We start from the raw sequence: 23367 nt of genomic DNA, 5'->3' as shown, positions 1-23367 counted from the left end.
TGGGTGTTATTCCGAATAAGAATTGAGTTTATGCGTTTAAGTGCCAGCTTTTTGTTACTGTTTATTTGGGACATTTTGAATTTAATAGATGCTTCCTAACGTAGTACGTGCTATGACAGGTCTCCATGCATGGAGTGGCCTTAAAACTAAGCCAACACCATGCCTACTAGGTGCTGACTGCGTAACACAGCCAGCATCTTCCCGTGATAGCAGCAACAGGAGCTTTCTCAGATCGCTGCTGTTTAACCATTTAAATACTGTGGATCAACAACAGCAGGATTGAAATGGCACAATTTAAATGACATGCTCATTCGCTCCCATCAGCCCCTCACAATGCAAAGGCCATCATAATTGACATTTTAGTAAACCTGTGGCTGGGCTTCATAGGATAATGTCATTTTCTCCCTATACCTCAATACATTAGTTTTTCAGGATATAAAACAAGCGATCAAACAATTGCTTCCCCTGAAGGGGCTAAAAAATAAAATAAAAAGTTTTTAAAAACTATGAAAAATCCAAATTTAAATCACAACTCCTTTTCTGACCATTAAAAAATAAAAAATTTTTTTAAAAAATTAGAATATTTGGTTTGGCCATATTCGTGAAAGTCTGATTTATAAAAAAAAATAGAATAAATTAAACAACGTAAAAAAAAAAATATTGAAATGCCAGGATTGCTTTTTTTGTGATCGAAATGTTGTATGTTCCACCAATTGGTATCAATAAAAATATCAGCATACAAAAAAAAGTAATCAATAAAGTTATTGGTATCAGAAAATAGTAACAAAACCAAGCACTTTACGCAAAAGACATGATTTTTCTCTTTTGCCATTGAAACAGAAGCCAAAAATAGCGGCAGTGCCGGATTTGTTACATGATGAACGTTAAAAGCCCCTAACAGACTTCATTGACTTTAAAGAGTCAAAATGGGCAGTGCAAAAAAGCCAAACAGCTACTTAGTACAGAATCGTACAGCCTGCATGCACTGTCATACATACACGCTGCATCATGCTTTCTGGAATAGCGCTGGTAGGGCAGGATACCCGTGCAAATCCAGAATTCCATGGAGAATGCTGCTTTTTCATCCATTAATTTTCACAGAATTCAAGAGAAAAAAAAAATCTTTTTTTCATATGTTTTTGTATAAAATTGGAGACATACAGTAGAGAGCATCTATGACAGCCCTACTCAGTACAAAACAAATTCGTATTACGATCATGTGCATGAGCCCCTTTGGGGGATTTTTTTGGTGACCAAATAGCAGTACGATAGTTATCACTAGAGTTGAGCGGCTTTGCCTTTTTTAGGGTCGAGTCGGGTTTCATGAAACCCGACTTTCTCAAAAGTCGAGTCGAACGAAATCAGCCGACTATAGGGAAAAGTCGGGAAAAGTCGGGAAACACGAAACCCAATGCAAGTCAATGGGGAGAAAAGTCGGCAGTGAGTGGAGGACTGTAAACACACCTGGCATGAATTTTAACCCCAGAGGCGGCGAAATCTCTCTCTCTCTTCTCTCTCTCTCTCCCTCTCCCTCTCCCACTCCCATTCCAGCTAAGCTCCCGCTATGCTTCGCTCCGCTTCTCTCAGTGGCTGAAAAAAGTCACGTGCAAGCATTCGGCGAAACCCGACATTGACGCTTGGGTCGCCGACCACAAGGCCAACTTCACACTGTGGTAGGGTTTCGTTTCATGAAACCCGACTTTGGCGAAAGTCGGCGACTTTTGAATCTGACTGACCTGTTTCGCTCAACTCTAGTTATCACTAAACGTCTTGGCATTATATAGCTGCAATATCCAAGGCAAACCTCGAGAACCTTCTGTCATATTAGTTTCCTAATTTCTGGAACTTTTTCTCGAGGACTACTCTCTATTGAGTAGTTGAATGTCCTTCTAAAATGTCACACTATTTGCCCCCAAAAATGTAAAATGTACATAACATTTCTCAACTGGGATGTTCTAAAGTATATTGGTGCAAAAATGGCGCAATTAAAGAAAAGTCTCCATTGACGAATAAGCTGAAAACATATGGAAACTACAAACCGCAATGATGAGCATAAATATAATCAGGTGGATGCATAAAATAGGCCTTAAAGAAAAGCAACAAAAAATAAGGCGCAAAATTAAAACAGGTTACAAACAGAAAAAGCTAGGACGACTCAGGGGATTAGGGTCTGAATACTTATTCCAATCATATTCACTAAGCTCATAGAAATTTTGTGTAGCTCGTTTATGGGCACTATAAAGCCCTATATGGCAACTATGTAGCACTCAGGGGTGGACATACCATTGGTGCAACCTGAGCAGCCACACAAGTGCCCAAGATGTAAGGGAATAGCGATGAATGAGCGTGCTCGCCACTCTATCATGCATCAGGGTGCTTAGGTATGCGTTGAGTATTGCGAGTGCTCAAGCGCCATGCTCAAATCCCTGCCCTGCATATTTTGCGGCTGTTAGAGAGCCAAGAAACATGGCTACAGCATTATCGTGTATGGTAGGCAAGTCCCACTTGTTTATTGGCTGTCTGACAGCCTCAAAACATATGGGGCATGAACTTGGGCAAGGCCGCTCGAGCGCCCGCGATACTGAAGCACCTGATGCACAGTGGAGTGGTGCACACACTCACTCATCACTATCAAGCACCTGCGATACTCAAGTACCCCGATGCACCATCGAGTGGTGAGCACGCTCACTCATCACAATCAAGTACCCGCGATACTCAAGCACCCCGATGCACCGTTAAGTAGTGAGCACGCTCGCTCATCACTATCAGACACCTGCGATACTTGAGCACCCTAATGCACCTTTGAGTGGTGAGCATGCTCGCTCATCACTGTTGGGCACCCACGATACTTGAGCACCCCGATGCACCGTCGAGTGGTGCGCATGCTCGCTCATCACTATTGGGCACCCGTGATACTTGAGCACCCCAATGCACCGCCGTCAAGTGGTGAGCATGCTCGCTCATCACTATCGAGCACCCGCGTATTTGAGCACCCTGATGCACCGTCGAGTGGTGAACACGCTCGCTTATCATTATTGGGTACCTGCGATACTTGAGAACCCTGATGCACGGTTGAGTGGTGGGCAAGCTCGCTCATCAATAGTAAGGGGGCCACTTCCACCTCCCAAGATGCAAGCAGCTTCTGCCACAGGCATATAAAGAAGTGCATTATGATGAGATATTGACAGTCTGATTCTATCTGTAGTACTGTATAGTTCTCTTAATAGGCAGCAGTATGTGGACAATTTTATGGCCCATTTCCCAACTCCTAAAAATAGAAGTGTTCATCACTTGATTGCATAAGTGTCTCTCCACATCAGGATAGATGGATGTTAGTGGACAAAAAGGTTTCCATATTACATACTCATATACACTCACTGGCCACTTTATTAGGTACACCATGCTAGTAACGGGTTGGACCCCCTTTTGCCTTCAGAACTGCCTCAATTCTTCGTGGCAGAGATTCAACAAGGTGCTGGAAGCATTCCTCAGAGATGTTGGACCATATTGACATGATGGCATCACACAGTTGGCGCAGATTTGTCGGCTGCACATCCCTGATGCGAATCTCCCGTTCCACCACATCCCAAAGATGCTCTATTGGATTGAGATCTGGTGACTGAGGAGGCCATTTGAGTACAGTGAACTCATTGTCATGTTCAAGAAACCAATCTGAGATGATTCGAGCTTTATGACATGGCGCATTATCCTGCTGAAAGTAGCCATCAGATGTTGGGTACATTGTGGTCATAAAGGGATGGACATGGTCAGCAACAATACTCAGGTAGGCTGTGGCGTTGCAACGATGCTCAATTGGTACCAAGGGGCCCAAAGAGTGCCAAGAAAAAATTCCCCACACCATGACACCACCACCACCAGCCTGAACCGTTGATACAAGGCAGGATGGATCCATGCTTTCATGTTGTTTACGCCAAATTCTGACCCTACCATCCGAATGTCGCAGCAGAAATCGAGACTCATCAGACCAGGCAACGTTTTTCCAATCTTCTACTGTCCAATTTCGATGAGCTTGTGCAAATTGTAGCCTCAGTTTCCTGTTCTTAGCTGAGAGGAGTGGTACCCGGTGTGGTCTTCTGCTGCTGTAGCCCATCTGCCTCAAAGTTCGACGCACTGTGCGTTCAGAGATGCTCTTCTGCCTACCTTGGTTGTAACGGGTGGCAATTTGAGTCACTGTTGCCTTTCTATCAGCTCGAACCAGTCTGCCCATTCTCCTCTGACCTCTGGCATCAACATGGCATTTCCGGCCACAGAACTGCCGCTCACTGGATTTTTTTTCTTTTTCGGACCATTCTCTGTAAACCCTAGAGATGGTTGTGCGTGAAAATCCCAGTAGATCAGCAGTTTCTGAAATTCTCAGACCAGCCCTTCTGGCACCAACAATCATGCCACGTTCAAAGGCACTCAAATCACCTTTCTTCCCCATACCGATGCTCGGTTTGAACTGCAGGAGATTGTCTTGACCATGTCTACGTGCCTAAATGCACTGAGTTGCCACCATGTGATTGGCTGATTAGAAATTAAGTCTTAACACACAGTTGGACAGGTGTACCTAATAAAGTGGCCAGTGAGTGTACATACTACACACATATGCAATAGCAAACAAAAAATATGCATATAGACCTTAAAAAGGCATGTACACATATGACACAAATATTCATATTATCAACACGTGCACATTAGCCATATAAATAAACGCAGAGTCTTACACTTCAAAATACCATAAAAGCATAAATATATTTTCCTGTAATTCTTTACCAAAAGTAAAGAAACGACTACGTACCCACCATTTGTGAACATATCACAGAAAAGGGGATAGGCAACTGTTTTACATGTGTGGCCACCGGCATCGGGCAGAGCGCAAGATGGGATTTGGACTGAGTGGAGTGCGCGCAGAAGCTGTGTGGAGGCGTGGAAGCTGTGCGGATGCATGGCTATGCGGATGCGTGGATGGGCGGATGCGCAGAACTGTGCGGATGCATGGGTGTGCGGATGCACAGAAGCTGTGCGGATGCATGGATGTGCGGATGCATGTGTGGGCGGATGCGTGGAAGCTGTGAGGATGCGTGGATGTGCGGATGCGTGGAAACTGTGCGGATGCATGGATGTGCGGATGCGCAGAAGCTGTGCGGATGCATGGATGTGCGGATGCGTGGATGGGCGGATGCGCGGAAGCTGTGCGGATGCGTGGGTGTGCGGATGCGCAGAAACTGTGCGGATGCATGGATGTGCGGATGCGTGGATGCGTGGATGCGTGGAAGCTGTGAGAATGCGTGGATGTGCGGATGCGCGGAAGCTGTGCGGATGCGTGGATGTGCGGATGCGCGGAAGCTGTGCGGATGCGTGGATGTGCGGATGCGCGGAAGCTGTGCGGATGCGTGGATGTGCGGATGCGCGGAAGCTGTGTGGATGCGTGGATGTGCGGATGCGTGGCTTAGGGAGAACACTGGGTTCTTGGCTTCACGTGCGGCATACCCCTACATATTGTAGATTAAATCAGGTATATACTGTATGGTTGAGCGCTACATACAAAATAAATATTTTGGTCACATTTGGTCCATTTGGTCACAAAACAACTCTTAGAAATGAATGCATAGCACTGAAAAATATGTACACCGAGGGGGCATCACTTTCTGGCAGTGGGGACATGTTTAAAAGTGGTTTGGAAGTACTTAAGACATTCTTGTTATTGTGCATAATTGAATGCACTAAACATGCTGCTGATACTAGATCACGCTAGCCCTAGATGAGTCTTCTTTAATCTTTGGATTTTGTCATGGCTAAAATTCCTTTTTAATCCTTTGCAAATGTTCATTTGGAGAAACATTTGAGGATAGGATAAGTGGCACCGATCCGGGTTCACATGAAGGTCTCCGCATGAGACAATTTACATAGTGAGTCATAAGAAAGGATGAGCGCTCTTGTGACATCCAAACGTTGCCCAGATAAAGAGATTTAGGCTTGTATTTTTTTTTAATGGATCAGATTGAGGATATTAAAACAATACTGTACATTTTCATGGTGACACCTTCATAATCGTATTATAGTAGAGTAAACCATACCTCCCTTGTTAGTATTGTCAAATCCAAAATCGAAAAACAGGATAAAGTCACATGTGAAGTAAATCCACAGTCGGGATGAGAGATAGGCAGAGTAGGGGCTGCCTTCTGGATAATTCTTGAGGGCAGGGACAATTTTTGGGTTAAAAAAAAGCGGAAGTATGTGTTAGTACTCTAATGATTGATGGAAAAGTAGATGAGCAGGCGGCGATTCTTCGGCTTCATGTGACTTCACGTTATCAGAGCAGCTCCTCTTCTTCCGAGCTGCTTTGCCAATGGGGCATTGCTGCCTACACCGATATCATGGTGATTGACAGCCTCTTCTCTGCAGTTAGGCAGCGGAGAGCCGGCTGTCAATAAAAATTACATGTGCAGTGACGCACCATCAACAGAGCAAAGTTGAAGAAAAAGAGCTACTCGATCAAGGTGATGCCACCGGAAGTTGGAGAATCACTGGCGGGAGTGGTCCGTGACAGCTCAGATCCAGAGCAGATTGTCGCAGGGCAGACCAGGCAGGTAATTAGCATTTACCTGCCAGTAAGTTCTTAGCTCTATAGCTAAATATACCCCAATCCCCCCCCCCGATAAACCCTTTAAATAGTAGTCACGTAGAAAGTACTTTATATGGTCAATAGATTACCAAAAGACCACAACCTGCAAAATACAATAAAGAGCTTGAAGGAGAGATTAAGAGCTGCATTATATTGATTAAAGGGAATGTATTATCAGAAAATGGCATCACTAACATGCAATGTGCAATGTGCATCACTAACATGGTTTTTTCACCATTTATCTGAAAAGAACAATTTTTATCCTAAGGTGATTGCATCACATGCATACTCTTTCGGTCTTTGGGGCGGCGCTTTCTATCCTTCCAGCCACAGTCCTGTTCAAATTCTTCACACCCTTCGCAGCCTCCTGATTGCCTAGATTGCTCTGACGTCTCGGCAATCGCCCAGTAAATCCCGCACTTGTATCGGGTCCACAGACATGCAAATTGAGTCTGGGGGTGTCATGCTTGGACACGGGCAAGTTCGCCGGACAACACAGCATATACAGTTGTGGCCAAAAGTATTGACACCCCTGCAATTCTGTCAGATAATACTCAGTTTCTTCCTGAAAATGATTGCAAACACAAATTCTTTGGTATTATTATCTTCATTTAATTTGTCTCAAATGAAAAAATACAGAAGAGAATGAAGCAAAAAGCAAAACATTGATCATTTCACACAAAACTCCAAAAATGGGCCAAACAAAAGTATTGACACCCTCAGCCTAATACTTGGTTGCACAACCTTTAGCCAAAATAACTGTGACCAACCGCTTCCGGTAACCATCAAAACCATCAATGAGTTTCTTACAATGCTCTGCTGGAATTTTAGACCATTCTTCTTTGGCAAACTGCTCCAGGTCCCTGATATTTGAAGGGTGCCTTCTCCAAACTGCCAATTTTAGATCTCTCCACAGGTGTTCTATGGGATTCAGGTCTGGACTCATTACTGGCCACCTTAGAAGTCTCCAGTGCTTTCTCTCAAACCATTTTCTAGTGCTTTTTGAAGTGTGTTTTGGGTCATTGTCCTGCTGGAAGACCCATGACCTCTGAGGGAGACCCAGCTTTCTCACACTGGGCCCTATATTATGCTGCAAAATTTGTTGGTAGTCTTCAGTCTTCATAATGCCATGCACACGGTCAAGCAGTCCAGTGCCAGAGGCAGCAAAGCAACCCCAAAACATCAGGGAACCTCCGCCATGTTTGACTGTAGGGACCGTGTTCTTTTCTTTGAATGCCTCTTTTTTTCTCCTGTAAACTCTATGTTGATGCCTTTGCCCAAAAAGCTCTACTTTTGTTCTCATCTGACCAGAGAACATTCTTCCAAAACATTTTAGGCTTTTTCAGGTAAGTTTTGGCAAACTCCAGCCTGGCTTTTTTATGTCTCGGGGTAAGAAGTGGGGTCTTCCTGGGTCTCCTACCATACAGTCCCTTTTCATTCAGATGCCGACAGATAGTACGGGTTGACACTGTTGTACCCTCGGACTGCAGGGCAGCTTGAACTTGTTTGGATGTTAGTCGAGGTTCTTTATCCAACATCCGCACAATCTTGCGTTGAAATCTCTTGTCAATTTTTCTTTTCCATCCACATCTAGGGAGGTTATCCACAGTGCCATGGGCTTTAAACTTCTTGATGACACTGTGCACGGCAGACACAGGAACATTCAGGTCTTTGGAGATGGACTTGTAGCCTTGAGATTGCTCATGCTTCCTCACAATTTGGTTTCTCAAGTCCTCAGACCGTTCTTAGGTCTTCTTTCTTTTCTCCATGCTCAATGTGGTACACACAAGGACACAGGACAGAGGTTGAGTCAACTTTAATCCTTGTCAACTGGCTGCAAGTGTGATTTAGTTATTGCCAACACCTGTTAGGTGCCACAGGTAAGTTACAGGTGCTGTTAATTACACAAATTAGAGAAGCATCACATGATTTTTCGAACAGTGCCAATACTTTTGTCCACCCTCTTTTTTATGTTTGGTGTGGAATTATATCCAATTTGGCTTTAGGACAATTATTTTTGTGTTTTTTCATTTAAGACAAATTAAATGAAGATAATAATACTAAAGAATTTGTGTTTGCAATCATTTTCAGGAAGAAACTGAGTATTATCTGACAGAATTGCAGGGGTGTCAATACTTTTGGCCACAACTGTAAATTCAGTGGGATGCAAAAAGGAGAGGAAGGCCCTAAAGATTGGGAGTGAGGGATGAGACACCTCCTGACACTAACATGTGCCTGTCCCTAAGCTTCCCTAACGCCCTATGCGGGTCCTTCCACCCGCCGCCGCCACGTGCCTAGTCTCTGATTGTGACCTCCATATAGCCTGGCTAGTGCACTGGCTGGCAAGGACGCTAGCAACACTACTGCTGATGGTAACACACAGGGGAAGAGACAAATATGGGTAGAAATACTAAGCTCCGCAGCAACAGAGACAACTGCACCAGGAATCTGAACTTCCGCAGCATCAACACCATCATCACAGGAGAGCTCCACACCCATAGTTGGTCTGCATAGAAGAACGCTATAACTGGCGATCAGCTGATGGGTTAAGTGACTATTTAAAGGAATGTGGGATCAGTGACGAACCAACATCAGCTGACCAGCCTGAAAGAACCGCCAGCAAGAGACAGACATTAACTCATGGTGGACCAAAAGGACAAAACAACATTTAAATTTCAGCAGACCCAAAGCTGCTACGAATCACTTAATGATTCGTGGCAGGGAGTCCGTTCCCAGCTTCATTTAATTTGCTACTCTTTGCTACTAAAACTCACTTCTTTTGAAGCGATACACAAGATTTTACAAAACACATAATAGATGTGGTGGAGGGCATGAATTATGGATTTGTGTCACAAATTTAATCAAAGTTCGGGATCATTTATTTTAGCACATTTATTGCTTTTTCACAGACTTACCTAAGAAATTTGTCAATTTTTTTACTACAATTGTGTCAGGCTCTGTGTTATTTATATAGAAACAGCGCACTATGAATTACCAAACACTAATATTACAATTTCTTTAACCTTTTCTATGAAACTAACCATATGCAGCAAAGAATGATTTCCAATTTAATGTGTAGAACGTTAACAAAACAAAACAATCAGTCTGTTTCACGCTTCCCAGGATTGGTTGGAGTCCCAGGGTCCAGAGGCTCCTCTTTATGATCCAGATGTGCACGGAATACTCTACCATGGTACTTCTCTAGACTGATTATTCGGGGGCCCCATGGTTAGGCACAAAACTTAAATGCTAAATTTTAATGCCATAAACCCAGCGAACATGACGAAAAGTTTTCACCCTTAACTAAAGTTTATGAGGATGCCTAGCTGGGCTGATTGTCCTTTGTCACGCTCTTCAGTCATACATAATGGGCCACTGCCAGGATTACGCTCATATTTCCTCCGCTAACGCCAACCGCACTGGAGGTTTACACTCGAAATCTGGAACTAAGGCACATAAAGTGGCTTGTGTTTTGCTGGTAACACAGGTTCATCTACCGCTGAAAATTCACTTCTTCGTGTTGACAAAGGCCGTCTGTGTTTATTCGGCACTGCCCGAAAACCCCTCCACTCTCACGTTCAGCCTTTTTTTACTACTTTCCCCTTTGTACTGGAAAATTGCATTACACAATGTGTCTTTAATTGATGATTTCAAAAAGCTTCTCATGCTGTTTTAATGACGGTGCTGGCGTCCATAATTAAGCACTTACACATAAAATATTATGAAACTCCAAAAAAAAATTATAGGTGTGAGGGAACGCACAGACTCATAATAGCCCGGCAAAGAAATGCTAATAAATGGCTATTGATCTCATTTGTGAAAGGGAGAAACATTTATGGTGAAGGTTAATTCAGCTGAGTGCAGACGCAGCGTAAGCGGCGGTTGCGACTTAGAATTTCGGCTGCAGGGTCCCTTTATATAGACTCTTCGGAGCCAGGTTGTGTTTGAATATAGTGTTTGTACAGCCATTTTATTTTAAAAAATAATCCAAATTATCTCTAAATTTTTAGCTTTAGCAGTGTTCGACTGGGGCGGTAAGACTCCACCAGTAACTTTGACTCTGGCATCCAATGTTCATCTATATGCTGTAACGTTCCACCATGTGAGTGGACGGGGATTACTCACATTGCCAGTCTTGGAGGTAAAACACTGGCACGCTCAGGATTAAAATGAGTCCATTTGGTTTATTTGCTCCATAAACCTCACAGCAACAAAACACGGTTTCCAGCCTTCACAGCAGACGAAAGCAACATAAACAGCCCTTAGCTGGGCTTTGTTCCCTCAGGCCCTGTGCACACACATGCCAGGGCAATGTCCAGCCTGGAGGCTCCATCTTGAAGTGTACACACAGGAGAGCTTCTCCTTCTTGCACAGAGACCACTCTGTAATGTCCCACCTGGACACATGGAAGTCTGTGCACACTCCCAGACTCCCAAACACTCACTCACATGTGCAGAACACCTATCTTAGATAGCTGTAACCACTCCCACAGGTGAGGTATGGATCAGATGGGCTGATCACATAGTCATGACCTCACGGCAGGTCCTGAAACTCCTGCAGGTCCTGAAGGAAAACAGGGGTACAGTCAACACCCTCACCCAGAGGTGAGGCAATATGGGTAGCCAGACCCTCCCATCTCTCATAGCTACCTGCAACGTGGGCCCAGTGCACTAAATCACATCTTTAGTGCTCATGTGCACTAGAGACAAAATACTCCGGTTTGCATCGCAGGGAGCATCCATCCCTGTGACATATACCTCCCATTAACCACGCAACCACCAGTGACACTACAATGCATGTATTGCATTACACTCGTTCACAAATTTACCCATGTTTCTATGCAATATGAAGCTAGGTAGTTTGTTGAGTGAACAATGAGCTGCTGCTTTTGTCTGTATATGGTGAATCAAATGTATTGAGCCAACTACTGCTTAGTGGCCCACCAGGGGATTTACCGATTCTCCTGGGGGCCAGTCCAAGCCTGCACTTAGGGATTCCCCATGTTAATACTTTATCCCTATTAATTCCTATTATACTGCCGCTGCTCATACAGGTCTGGATGGTTAATGCACACAGCAGGGAAGCTACATGTAAATGTTGGAGATACAACTGACTCTTGAGCACAGTCTATGAAACATTAATTTTCTGGTTAGAGATATGTTAAATAGTGATGAGCGAACATGCTGGGTTAAGGTGCTATCTGAGCATGCTCGGGTGCTAACCAAGTGACTTTGGTATGCTCGAATGATATGTTCGAGTCCCCGCGGCTGCATGTCTCATGACTGTTCGACAGACGCAACACATGTGGGGATTACCTAACAAACAGGCAGCCATGAGACATGCAGCCTTGGGGACTCGAACATATTATTTGAGCATGCCAAAGTCACTTGGTTAGCACTCGAGCATGCTCAGATAGCACCTTATCCCAGCACGTTCGCTCATCACTAATGATAATGTCATAGGTTTACTTGCAATTCCATGTAAGTCCATGTTCACACGTTCAGTATTTGGTCAGTATTTTCCCTCAGTATTTGGAAGCCAAAACCAGGAGTGCAACAATCAGAGAAAAAGTAAAATAGAAACATCTCACCACTTCTGTATTTATCACCCACTCCTGGTTTTGGCTTACAAATACTGATGGAAAATACTGATCAGATACTGAATGTGTGACTGTGGCCTAATACTGAGGATAACATGTAATGAAACATAATTTTTAAAACAGTAGTAACATTGGCAACTTGAATCTTACATATTATGAGATATGGACACCTGTAACCGCACATTATAATAAAAAAAAAATTATACGGATACATAATTAGTCCCAAAACATATAAAAAATAAACACGTAGTTGGAAACTCTGCGACAATAAACATGTAAACAATAAATTTGCATCGTTTTTTGTATAATTGATGTATTGCATAAACTTTTTTTTTTTTACACTTTTTGAAATTTTTTTTCCAATCTTATTATTTATATATCCTCATGTATAGTATCAAAAAACACAGATATAAAGTACAACTCATAATTGGACTATTGCGGATTTCCAACTAACACTCTCGCACCTCTCCAGTCCTTCCTCACTACTCCTCCACCTCTCCCCTCTGCCAATCCCTTCTCTGGCTTCCAATTCTCTAACAAATCCAGTTTAAGTGACTAAGAATTACTTACAAGACCACCCACAATCTGTTTCCTCCATACATCTCCAAACTAATCTCCCGATATCTTCCCAAAGGTTATCTCTGGTCCCCACAAGACCACCTTCTCAGCTCTGCTTTCCTACGTTCCTCACCAATTCGCTTCTAAAATGTTCCCTGACCATTACCAATCCTGTGGAATTTAGCGCCTCAACATGTCCAATTGTCTCCCACATTTGGAACCTTCAGGCATAAGTTGAAAGCTCATCTCTTCAGGAAAACATAGAGCTTGCAATGCCCCTCCCCACCACCGGAGTTGCTGCAACCCTCCGATCTACTATTTTTTCCCCCATTACTCTGCAGATTGTAAGCTCGCAAGGGCAAAGTCCTCTCCCCTCTGTACCAATCTGTCCCTGTTAGTTTGTTAATTGTAAGTTAATGTATTTTGTATGTAAACTCTCTTCACGTGTACATCACATTGGAATCAACAGTACTTCATCAAAAAAATATAATAATACTATTGTTAATTTCTCACCCCACATAAAACATGGCCTCGCTAGGTGAAAATATTTTTTGAAAAACTGCGACTGTCAAAATGCAAAACGGAAAAATAATAATACAAAAGATTATGTTCTTATGGTCAAAATGTTCCCTTTCCTTTAAAGGTTAATGTTTACTTTCAATCTCACATGTAAAAGGGCCATGGAATAAATGGCGCTATAATAATAAATAATAATAATAATTCTTTATTGGATTTTAAATTTTCTTTCCCTTAAAGGTTTCTTGAAGTTTTATCCACAATATTCAAAATAGTCTTACACTTCACAAGACATCACCCTCAGCCTTAGGCCTCTTTCACACTTCAGTTTTTTGCATCAGTTATAATCTGCCAAAAAGGCAGACAAGCGGATCCGTTCTAAACTGATGTGAACGGATGGCACAGGATCCGTTTTCAGACGTATCCTGAAAATGAAGAAATTTAAAGGAATCGTTGGCCGGGGAGAGAGAGAGAGAGAGAGAGAGAGAGAGAGAGAGAATTTTTTTGTCCGGCACCCAGAAAGAAATTCGGGTTAAATCAGTGTTTGCAGGATCCGCCAGAGAAAAAAACGTTACAAGCTCCGTTTTGAAATTTTTGAGGATGGTGACGGACAGCAACTTTTGGCGGATCCTCACAAAAAACGGATGCAACGGACAGCAATCCGTCACAATCCGCCATTAATGCAAGTCAATGGGAAAAAAACGGATCCTCAAAAAAAAATTGAGGATCCGTTTTTTTTCAAAACCTGGCGGATTGTGACTGATTGTAAAAAACGGAAGTGTGAAAGAGGCCTTAGCAGAGACCGAGTCATTCCGCTAAATTGTTTCTGACGGGTGCATTTCCCTGGCACATATCAGTGATCAACATTTTGAATTTTTGCAATGTGATCTAATAGTGCGACGATCCACAGGACCTGAGCGATGGAGACCACCGGCACTCAGCAACGAGGTGGTGGGGTTCCCCAGCTTCGCCACTTGGGTGTCCCCAATAAATGTCATTGAATCTCTAGTTTCTTTTCCAAATCATCATTCTGTTCTACAGAGTTGGAACTGATTTAGTTGCTGGCAGCAGGAATGTATGGTTCGAGTTTTCACATTTTTGTTACATAATCATCCCAGCACATATTACTTTATACAGTTTATTAAGTTAGATGTGATCGTATGTTCCTTTTTTTATATTCTAGCTGAGAAATGCAATGGTAAATAGAAAAACAGGAAAATTTTCCATGGAAGTGAAGAAGACAGTGGACAAAGGGGTAAGGCTTCCATATACAATAGTTTTTATATATATATATCTATTATGCTCACATATAAAAGCTTCCTCATATTCCACAACCATTTACAGACATCATCATAACCATAGGGGGAATGTCAGTGGGAAGGAAATTTATATAAAGTGATAAAAGATGATTTATCCACAACAAGGCATTAGAAAACAAGCATACAGATAGGACTTTTTTTTAGAATCATTTTGCCCATATTAATAGTTTAGATAGGTCAAATGTGGTGATAGATTCCCTTTGAGTTCATGCTTTTTGGCAACTGTATGATTATGTCTAGTACTTAAAGCCAAGCAGTCTAAGATCTCAACAGCAGCATGGAGGAGGGACACCGACAGGGTTGGACTGGCCCACCAGAGAACCGGAGAATCCTCCAGTGGGCCCTGACTTCTTCAGGAGAGTTCATAGTGCAAACAATGCAGCTATTATTGGCCCTTTGAGTGGGGGGAGAAAGAAGGGCCTTCAGGATCAAATCCTCTGGTTGGCCCCATGTTCGTCAGTCTGACACTGGACACCGAGGAACTGTCAATCAGGCGAGGTGGGCGGAGATTGTGTTTAAACGTTGAAAAAGATTGTAAGATCACTTTGACATTATATATATATATATACAAAGTGCGACAGCCTCATCAGGTCTAAATGATAGATAGATAGATAGATAGATAGATAGATAGATAGATAGATAGATAGATAGATAGATGGATAATTTAAAACATTGTCTCTCCTTTTTCTTGAAAGATAGATAGAAAACATTTCCATTAATATGTCCAACAGTTGTAGATAAAATTAAATTGAAGGTCAAAAATACTTTTTTACATTCCTTAAAATCTGTATGCATTTGTTCCTTTCTTTTAAAGAAACGAGTCTTGATGATGACAAACGACTACTACTACACGGACATCAAGGGCACCCCATTTAGGTATATACCTAAGACTTGTTGGTATTATTGAAATGTTTATGGGAAATAAGTTTACTTGCCATCTTTTGACAACGTATTTAACATTTGTATTAGAATTTCCCACAATTGTCATTATTTCTGTTAGCTAAAGTAATGGGGATCATTCTTCTTTATAGCCTGAAAACTTGTACAGACCTAACACTATGGCCCAGATTTATCAACAACTTTTGCATAAAACTTTTGGAAATTTTGCAAACTTTTGCGCAACAAATTTTACGACATTTGGTGTTTCTACACCAATCTTAACCATCTCTGCCAACTTTTTGAAAAGTGAGCAGAGCTTATCGGGATGGGGTCGGCAAATTCATCATAATTTACACCATAACAATGTCATAAATTACAAGAGAAATGTACTCCAGTCCTTGATTGGTGCACATTTCTTTCATTGGCACACATAAGGTAAAAGATGCACCAAATTCAATAAAACACACACGCCTCTTAATGATTTTGGAGCGCACGTTTCATCAAAATTGGTATACAAAGTGCCAGTCTTGATGAATTGGAGTCTAATGCCCCAATACTACACATTAGACTAATATTTGCCAAACCTGTCAATATCAACCGGTTTGGCCTGCAGTCTAATGTTTATGGGGCACCAGGTGACTGATGGTCAGGGGAGAGGATGACGATCAGGTACATCTGATTTCAGATAACATTGTTCTGTCAGAGAGACACGGTATGTCAGCTGGCGGCTCTCTCATATAAAACACAGGAATGCTTGGTTGAATAAGCGCTACTGTGTATCGGAGAATCGGCTGAGATGGCTGTCGGCCAAATGATCGGTTAAACCATCATTGTGCTGAAAACCCTCCAAGGTGTATGGTAGGCTTTAGAGTTTATTACAATTATATCAAGTGTATATGACCTTCTGTGCAAAAAACAGCCTGGACTCTTGAACAACACATTTTGCCTACCGTGACACGTTGGGGCAAACTGTAGATAAAACACATCTTTTATCATCTTGTTCTTATTTTGGAAAAGTAGCTTCAAAGCACCACTTTGGGTTTTCTTTTATTTCATCACCGGGTAGGTATTAGTAACTTATGGTCCCTGAGTTAAGTAAAATACTTACTGGTCGCCGTCTTCTACTGTTTCCTACTCTGTTCCCTCTCCACCATTTGTGATCCGCAGCTCTGAATGGCCGACCGATCTCTAATAACTGTTATTTTCTCTCGATTTAATTCTACAAGAAACACGTTCTGGGTTTCATAGGCTTTCAATGAGTTGTGACTTCTGGTCAGACCAGCAAAAACTGGAGTGATCCAGCTAAAGTCACAACTCTAATCACATTGTTCAGAAGAGGACCAAAGCGGCCTTAGGAAAAGCTTTAGAAGGACTGGTGTGTTTTTTACTAACCACAGAGAGCATAAATTACTGATACTACTCAAGTAATGGAATAAAAAAATACCCAAGACTAGTTCCCTAAGCTTTCTTTACATAAAACATGAGGACACATTTTTAAAGGGTTATTCCACTACTGGAAATGAAGATACGGAAACATCAAAGGGTGTTCGACCTACAGTTTTTTCGGCACTCTGAAAGAAATTAGTGGGGATTCTCGAAAGACCTTCTTGACTATTTCCTTACCTCCATCTCTATTGGTCCAAGCCTGGATAGAAATATTCCTATCTTAGCCATGAAAGACCGAGATGGGAATAACCATTTAAGAAAGGGCTGAATCCCATGAATTATTAATTTAAACAAAATAAAGATTGGTTTCATTGGGCTAATGTATGGAACAATCACATGTATTGTTATATCCTTTGCCCTGGTTGATCTTTTCTCTTTCAGCTTAGGAGTGGTTCTTTCAAGAGGACATGGCAAGTATTTCTTCAGAGGGAATGTCACTGTAGAAGAAGGTAAAGACAAATCCATTTACATTGCTTTGGTCATAGGGATATAGCCTTTTTTATTCAAAGTGTTTATGTTCCATGGAGAATTTTTGGACGGGTACTGACTCTTTTTAAGGATAACTGTTGTGCACAAACTATTATTGACAATGCAATTTAGGGGAAAAAACTGGAAATGAACGTTTTCCAGAAGAAAAAGGATGCTTTCCTACTTGTGTTTTAAACCTCATTCATATGGTCCATGTATGGACTTGGGATTTGTGGAATGGCCGTGAGTCTCTCGATTTGACCTCAACAGTCTAATGAGTCTGTGAGATGGTCAAGTTCTGGTCTGGAGACCAGCAGCCGGTCTGTGCATGTAGGTCTGTTCTCGGCCCACGTTTCGTAGACATCTGATTGAGGCTTTAGATCAGGTCTTGTTATATATTTGAAACCTCAGCTCTTCAAGCATCATTTTATCTTGGACATGTCAACATGCATGAAAAAATTCTGATACTTTTCTGTTCTATTTGCAATGTTCCAGGTTTACATGATTTAGAACATCCTGATGTTTCCTTAGCTGATGAGTGGTGAGTATAGTAGCCAATATCAAACCATCCAGAAGTTGTTTTGTTCGTATAAAATATTGATGGACGACTGACAGCTTCTTCTTTGTAGGACCTACTGCAATACTGACCTGCACCCAGAACATCGCCATCTGTCTCAGTTAAAAGCTATTAAAAAATACCTCACAGGAAAAGAGCCATTATTGCAATGTAAGTGAAAATAAAAGGGCAAATGAATGTCTCCTGTACTGACATTGAGTTGCAGTCATTTTTTCGTGCCATGTTTTTCCTGTGCTAAAGAAGCACTCTCATCAACATTTTTCCTTTTAACATATTGCCATCATCATTTTATTTAGCACTGTGTACTTACAATTGCTCATTTTACCTTTCTACTCAGCTACTAATTCTTCTCTTTTCCATTAGCTCTATGACATCATGTGATTAAAAATGGAGTAGCTGAAAATTTTTAAGCTATAAGTAGAAACAGGAAATCTCTTTAGCCTGCGAGAGTCATCGCCCTCTTCAACTCCTCACCTAGCTTTTGCAGTGATGACTCAGTCAGGGAAAATTGACCTCCTGTTTCTACACAGAGCTTTGAAGGATTCAGCTAGCCTGTTTTTAATCACGCGATGAAATATGAAGGAGGTCTAATTTACATCTTTTCATAGTAGTCCCCATGCTGTTGCGGCTGCCATTTTGCAGAAGAGCAGAACATGTGCGGAACAAAAGGGGGTGACAGTGGGTGCAAAACAAAGGGCACCAAGTATTATGATTATAGATGTGAAGTGCGTAGTCACATTTAGTTTCGGGGTAGGGGTATGTTTTAATTTTTCTTGTCATTATATTTATAAAAATCATGAAATCTTGCAGTTTTCACTCTGGCCACTTAGACTCAAAAAAATCACTTTCCAGTAGTCTCATTATCATCACAGATGGGATTAAATGAAAGTGAATATACATATATGCATATATATTCATATATGTTAATTAGGATAAACCATTTGCAATGCTGATGTTGCAGCCAGCTCCTCTTCCTCCCTGTATGAGGAAATCTTCACTACTCACATCTATCCCTCCCAGAGATCAGTGTATATTTCCAGACTACAGGTTCCGACAGGCCATATGACACTATTTTCTGCTTAGAATTGTATTTACTGAGTTTATAAGAAGGCCATAGACTCTAATCATCTGGACAATTCAATAATGAGAGCTCTATGTCTAGATTCCAGTTGCTCACAACGGGTCTCTCTGGTGCAGGTGACAAGGAGCTGATACAAGAGGTTTTGTTTGATGCTGTGGTCAGTGCTCCGCTGGAAGCGTACTGGACCAGCCTGGCACTAAACAAATCAGAGTGAGTACAAGCCATTACGTAGAACACAATGTAACCTTGTCTTGAACAATAGCTCTATTATTCAATAGAAATTGATTAGAATCCAAAGCATTAGACCAACTAAACAATTAACATCTGTGGGGCCACATGTTCCATTATGCAACTAGCATGCCATGTACTATACAAAATGTGATCAGTTATAGATTGTGCTTGGTAGTGTAAGGCTTGCAGCTGATCAACCAAGGAAACTCATGCCATGAACGTTCCATAAAGGTATAGTTTTTGTGCTGGTGTTAGTCCCAAAGGATGTCTGGACTCTGCAGTTATGCATAACTTTGGTGATTTTTCTACCCTCTGCTCCTCGGTGATCCCACTTTGTAACTTTAAGTGGTCTCAACTTTGTGGCTGAGTTGCTGCGGTTCCTTCAACTTTTCAATATTATCTCTCAGGTGCACAGGTGATGGAGGAAGATTTTGGGGGTGATAAATGTCATGAACAAACGTAATACACCCGTGGCTCCTATTACAGGACCGCCCTGGTATCAGTGAGTTCTGCACCACCGGCCACTCTATCACATGTTAGGACAGACAGTAGGGCGAGACGCCGAATATTATTCACCGGGAGCGAGGGGCTGGATATTTTATACCGGAGGCCAGAGGTTATATACCGGGAGCCGGATGTTATACACCGGGGGACAAGAGGCCAGATGTAATACACTGGGGGGAGGCCGGTTGTTATACGAAAGGCAGGATGTCATACGCCAGGGGTGAAGGGCTGGATTTTATACACGGGGACTGAGGTGCTGGATGCTATGCACTGGGAGTGATGGATCAAATGTTACAAAGTGGAGGGGGGGCGAGGGACCAGATGTTGTACAGCGGGGCAAGGGGCCTGATGTTATACACTTGGGTGTTGATTAAGAGGTGTGTCCCAATTACTTTGTCCATGTAGTCTACATGGTGACCAGTATGTTCACATCTGTGTCAGCCGGCCTCCTGTTTCTATTCCCATAAGTCGTATTAGAAATAGTCCTGGGCCAATAACCACCGATATAAAATTTGGTCCAATCTCAACATTTTGTTACAAAAAAATTTGAGGCAATGGGTTAAAAACACACAAATTTTAATTGTTTTCTTTTTTTTTTCCAAAATTTTCAACCAGAAATTCAGACAAAGATGTAGAAATTGCTTTTCTGGGAACCCGCACTGGACTTACTCGTGTTAATCTCTTTGTGGGACCCGAACAGCTGACTTACAAGTAAGTAATATGCAATAGCTGTATCCTGGTCGGTGGACATTAATGCAAATATTTCCTTTTAAACTGGACATCTCCATTAATTTCTAGGTTGGAAGTTGCTCATTTTTAAATACACTATTAGGGAATTCTGGGGTGTTATAACGGGGTTCTCCATTTATGACCAATTATGTCAAAATGGGAAGTGAAGAGCGAACATTTCCATGCATTAACCAGACAGTTCATTCATTTACCGTGTAATTCCTAAAAGGCTCTTCTCATTTTAACAAACTTCTGAAATTATAGAGTGTAGAATCCCGCACCGATCACTAAAAGGAAGTGCACAGAACTCCTACATTTTGGCTGTTTCTGCTCGTTTCATACTCAAGAGCAGAATGATGGGTGTACAAGTCACTAGACTTTCGATGAATCTGACCCTGACCGAGGAGAACCAAGTAGACTCGACCAACAGCAAAATAGTTTCTGCTATTCTATGATTGCCTTGTTATCAGGGGACCTTAACAAAAAGGCTATCACATCTCTTCCAGGACCTGCTGCTACGATGTCTGCAACTGCCATCAATCACTGGCGTATTCATTCTGCAGGTGGCAACGATGGGGGAGATGTCTGGATCAGAAGCTCTGGGCAGCACAGATTCCATCCAACCACTGAGACTAGGCTGGCTGGGACCTTTTGTTCCATCCAGTCTGGCAGTAAGGGCGCCTGTAAAAGACTAGTTTTGGTCCGAGTGCCATCTTTCACAACAACAGATTGCACTTGAACCAATGTTATTCAATGAGGCCATGCGCATGTCTGACTTTTCCTTGGATCGAGTATTCCGATTAAAAGGTTGCATCGTGTATGATTTGCCTTCGATAATTGGATGGCGCTCACCCATTCAAGTCTATGGGTCCATGAAAAGAAGAAGACTACACTCAGGTGATATCCGAGTGCGATCTAATTTTCACGGACTGATAGAATGGAGAAACTTTTTTTTTGTTCTACACATTCAAGAAAAACAGATTCCACTCTGATCAGACTCCTATCAGAGTGTTATTAGCATAATTGGACTGTTTTTCTCCAGTGGAGAACATACTTTCTTGTGAACCTACCCTAAGGGTGTGTGTGCTGTCAGCTGGAGAAATCCGCTCCCTGCCTTGGCCAATTGATCACCACCACATCCTATAAAAGCTCCCAGCCTCCTTCTGGAAGATGCCATATATCGTTTTGTGTGCCATGATTTTCAGCTCCTTTTTTCTAGCAGATTTTCCTATTTCTGATCTCAGCTCCTTTACTGACCATTCATGGCTTTTATCAGTGGAGAAACTTAGCAGTTCATGTTTAGTTTCCCTGCAGCACCGCCACAGGGGAGATAGGGTATTACACAACACCCATTCAGATTGATCTGTTTTCTGTGGAATGCAGGACAGGACAGGTCCTCCAGAGCAGAAGATACTCTTTGTAGCTCCTCTTCACTACGCCAAAGAGATAAAGACCCTGAACATTGAATTACATAAGTAATTGTCTCTGTTTTTCAAAACTCTAAACGTAGATACTTGAAATACAGCCTGGATTCCCTTATATACATCCTAAATCATATGTCGTTACGGCTTTCAGATGCACTGCACCCCAGTTGTGGAATTCTGTCCCGCTAATTTGTTTAATGCCAGCTCTCTGTGTTTTTTTTTTATGATCTTGAGTTTACACTGAAATGTTGCCTATTCTTCTTGACCTCGAGCTCAGAACACAGCAGTTTTGTGTTAGGATGTTTGTAGATTTCACTTTGCCGCTTTGAATGAAGTCCTCTGTGGTGAATTGCTCCGGCGTATCTTACCATCTGCTGCAAGTCAATGAGCCACATTCCTACAGATGTAGAGAAATGATTTATATGACTCCAACATGAGAAATGGAAGGAAGACAGATGCACTCAGTTATTGTGAAGCTAACCAAAAGTCTATTAAATATTATTTTAGTGTCCATTATGAGCGAATACTAGCCTTGTGGACATGGCCATAAAGATGATGCTGTAACTTACCAGTCCGCTATTCTATTATTTAAGAATGGCAGTGCTTCCCTGCCCTGTATGACATGTTGCAGACTGGTTACGGCAGGGCTCCCCATCCTGTAGCTCGGGAGCCACATGCGGCTCGCGGTCCCATGAATTGTGGCTCGCGACTGTCCGCCAGCTTGGTGCGTTAATTCCAGGTCTAGCAAACAGGTATGAAGAGAACATCTCAAAATGGTGAATTTTGTGAGTAGCCCTGCACAGAAGAGCCGATCTAGATGCACATGTACTGTCTTGGGGTTTAGAGATGATTTAGGAGGATGATACTACCTGTAGAGGAGGTTCTTGAAGCTAGATATGACAGTGTGCTGGGAGTCCTTGATGGGAGAATACTGAATAGGGGGATTGTGGGAACCCCAGGATATCAGTGTACTGCTTTCGAGTGATTTCTGTGGAAAAGCTTTGTGTCATGGTCACGTGTGTCTGGTCGCAGATGATGTCGCAAGGCGAACCCATAACACACGTGACCCTGGATACACCGCCTCCAGTGGGGCGAATTTAAATAATAAAGCGTGCAGGTGGATACGCCGCCTCCACCTGGCGGATTTAGGTATTACACGCCATGCATACATATATCTGGAAACACCGCCTCCAGTACGGCGAATTTAAATAATAAGGGGGGAACCTGGGAAACTTTAACAATGGTGGGCCCTGCAATAGGGAAAAGGGAATTGGAGACCTCCTGAGCTCCCCTGAGCCAGTGTCCCTGCACTCCTAACATTCCCTATGCCGGTTTCGCACCGGGCGCCGCACGCGTACCTTAACGCCCTTGCTCACCCTGACCCTAAACCCTCACTAGGGAATGGGTC

General features: G+C 42.4%; 1 protein-coding gene across 1 annotated transcript in view; it reads left to right on the top strand.

Moving 5' to 3' along the window:
- CACNA2D3 (calcium voltage-gated channel auxiliary subunit alpha2delta 3) overlaps positions 1-23367 on the top strand; it is a 1008555-nt gene that overhangs the window by 694242 nt on the left and 290946 nt on the right. Inside the window, exons 17-23 of the mRNA XM_073574154.1 lie at positions 14485-14556; positions 15435-15496; positions 17327-17394; positions 17909-17954; positions 18043-18140; positions 19188-19281; positions 20422-20517. Coding sequence (XP_073430255.1) covers positions 14485-14556; positions 15435-15496; positions 17327-17394; positions 17909-17954; positions 18043-18140; positions 19188-19281; positions 20422-20517 — 536 coding nt within the window. The remainder of the gene's footprint in view (positions 1-14484; positions 14557-15434; positions 15497-17326; positions 17395-17908; positions 17955-18042; positions 18141-19187; positions 19282-20421; positions 20518-23367) is intronic.

This window comes from Dendrobates tinctorius, unplaced genomic scaffold (genome assembly GCF_039654945.1).
Source record: "Dendrobates tinctorius isolate UK_male_01 unplaced genomic scaffold, ASM3965494v1 ptg000038l, whole genome shotgun sequence".
NCBI classification, from domain to species: domain Eukaryota; kingdom Metazoa; phylum Chordata; class Amphibia; order Anura; family Dendrobatidae; genus Dendrobates; species Dendrobates tinctorius.
This window is presented reverse-complemented; position numbering and strand designations above follow the sequence as displayed.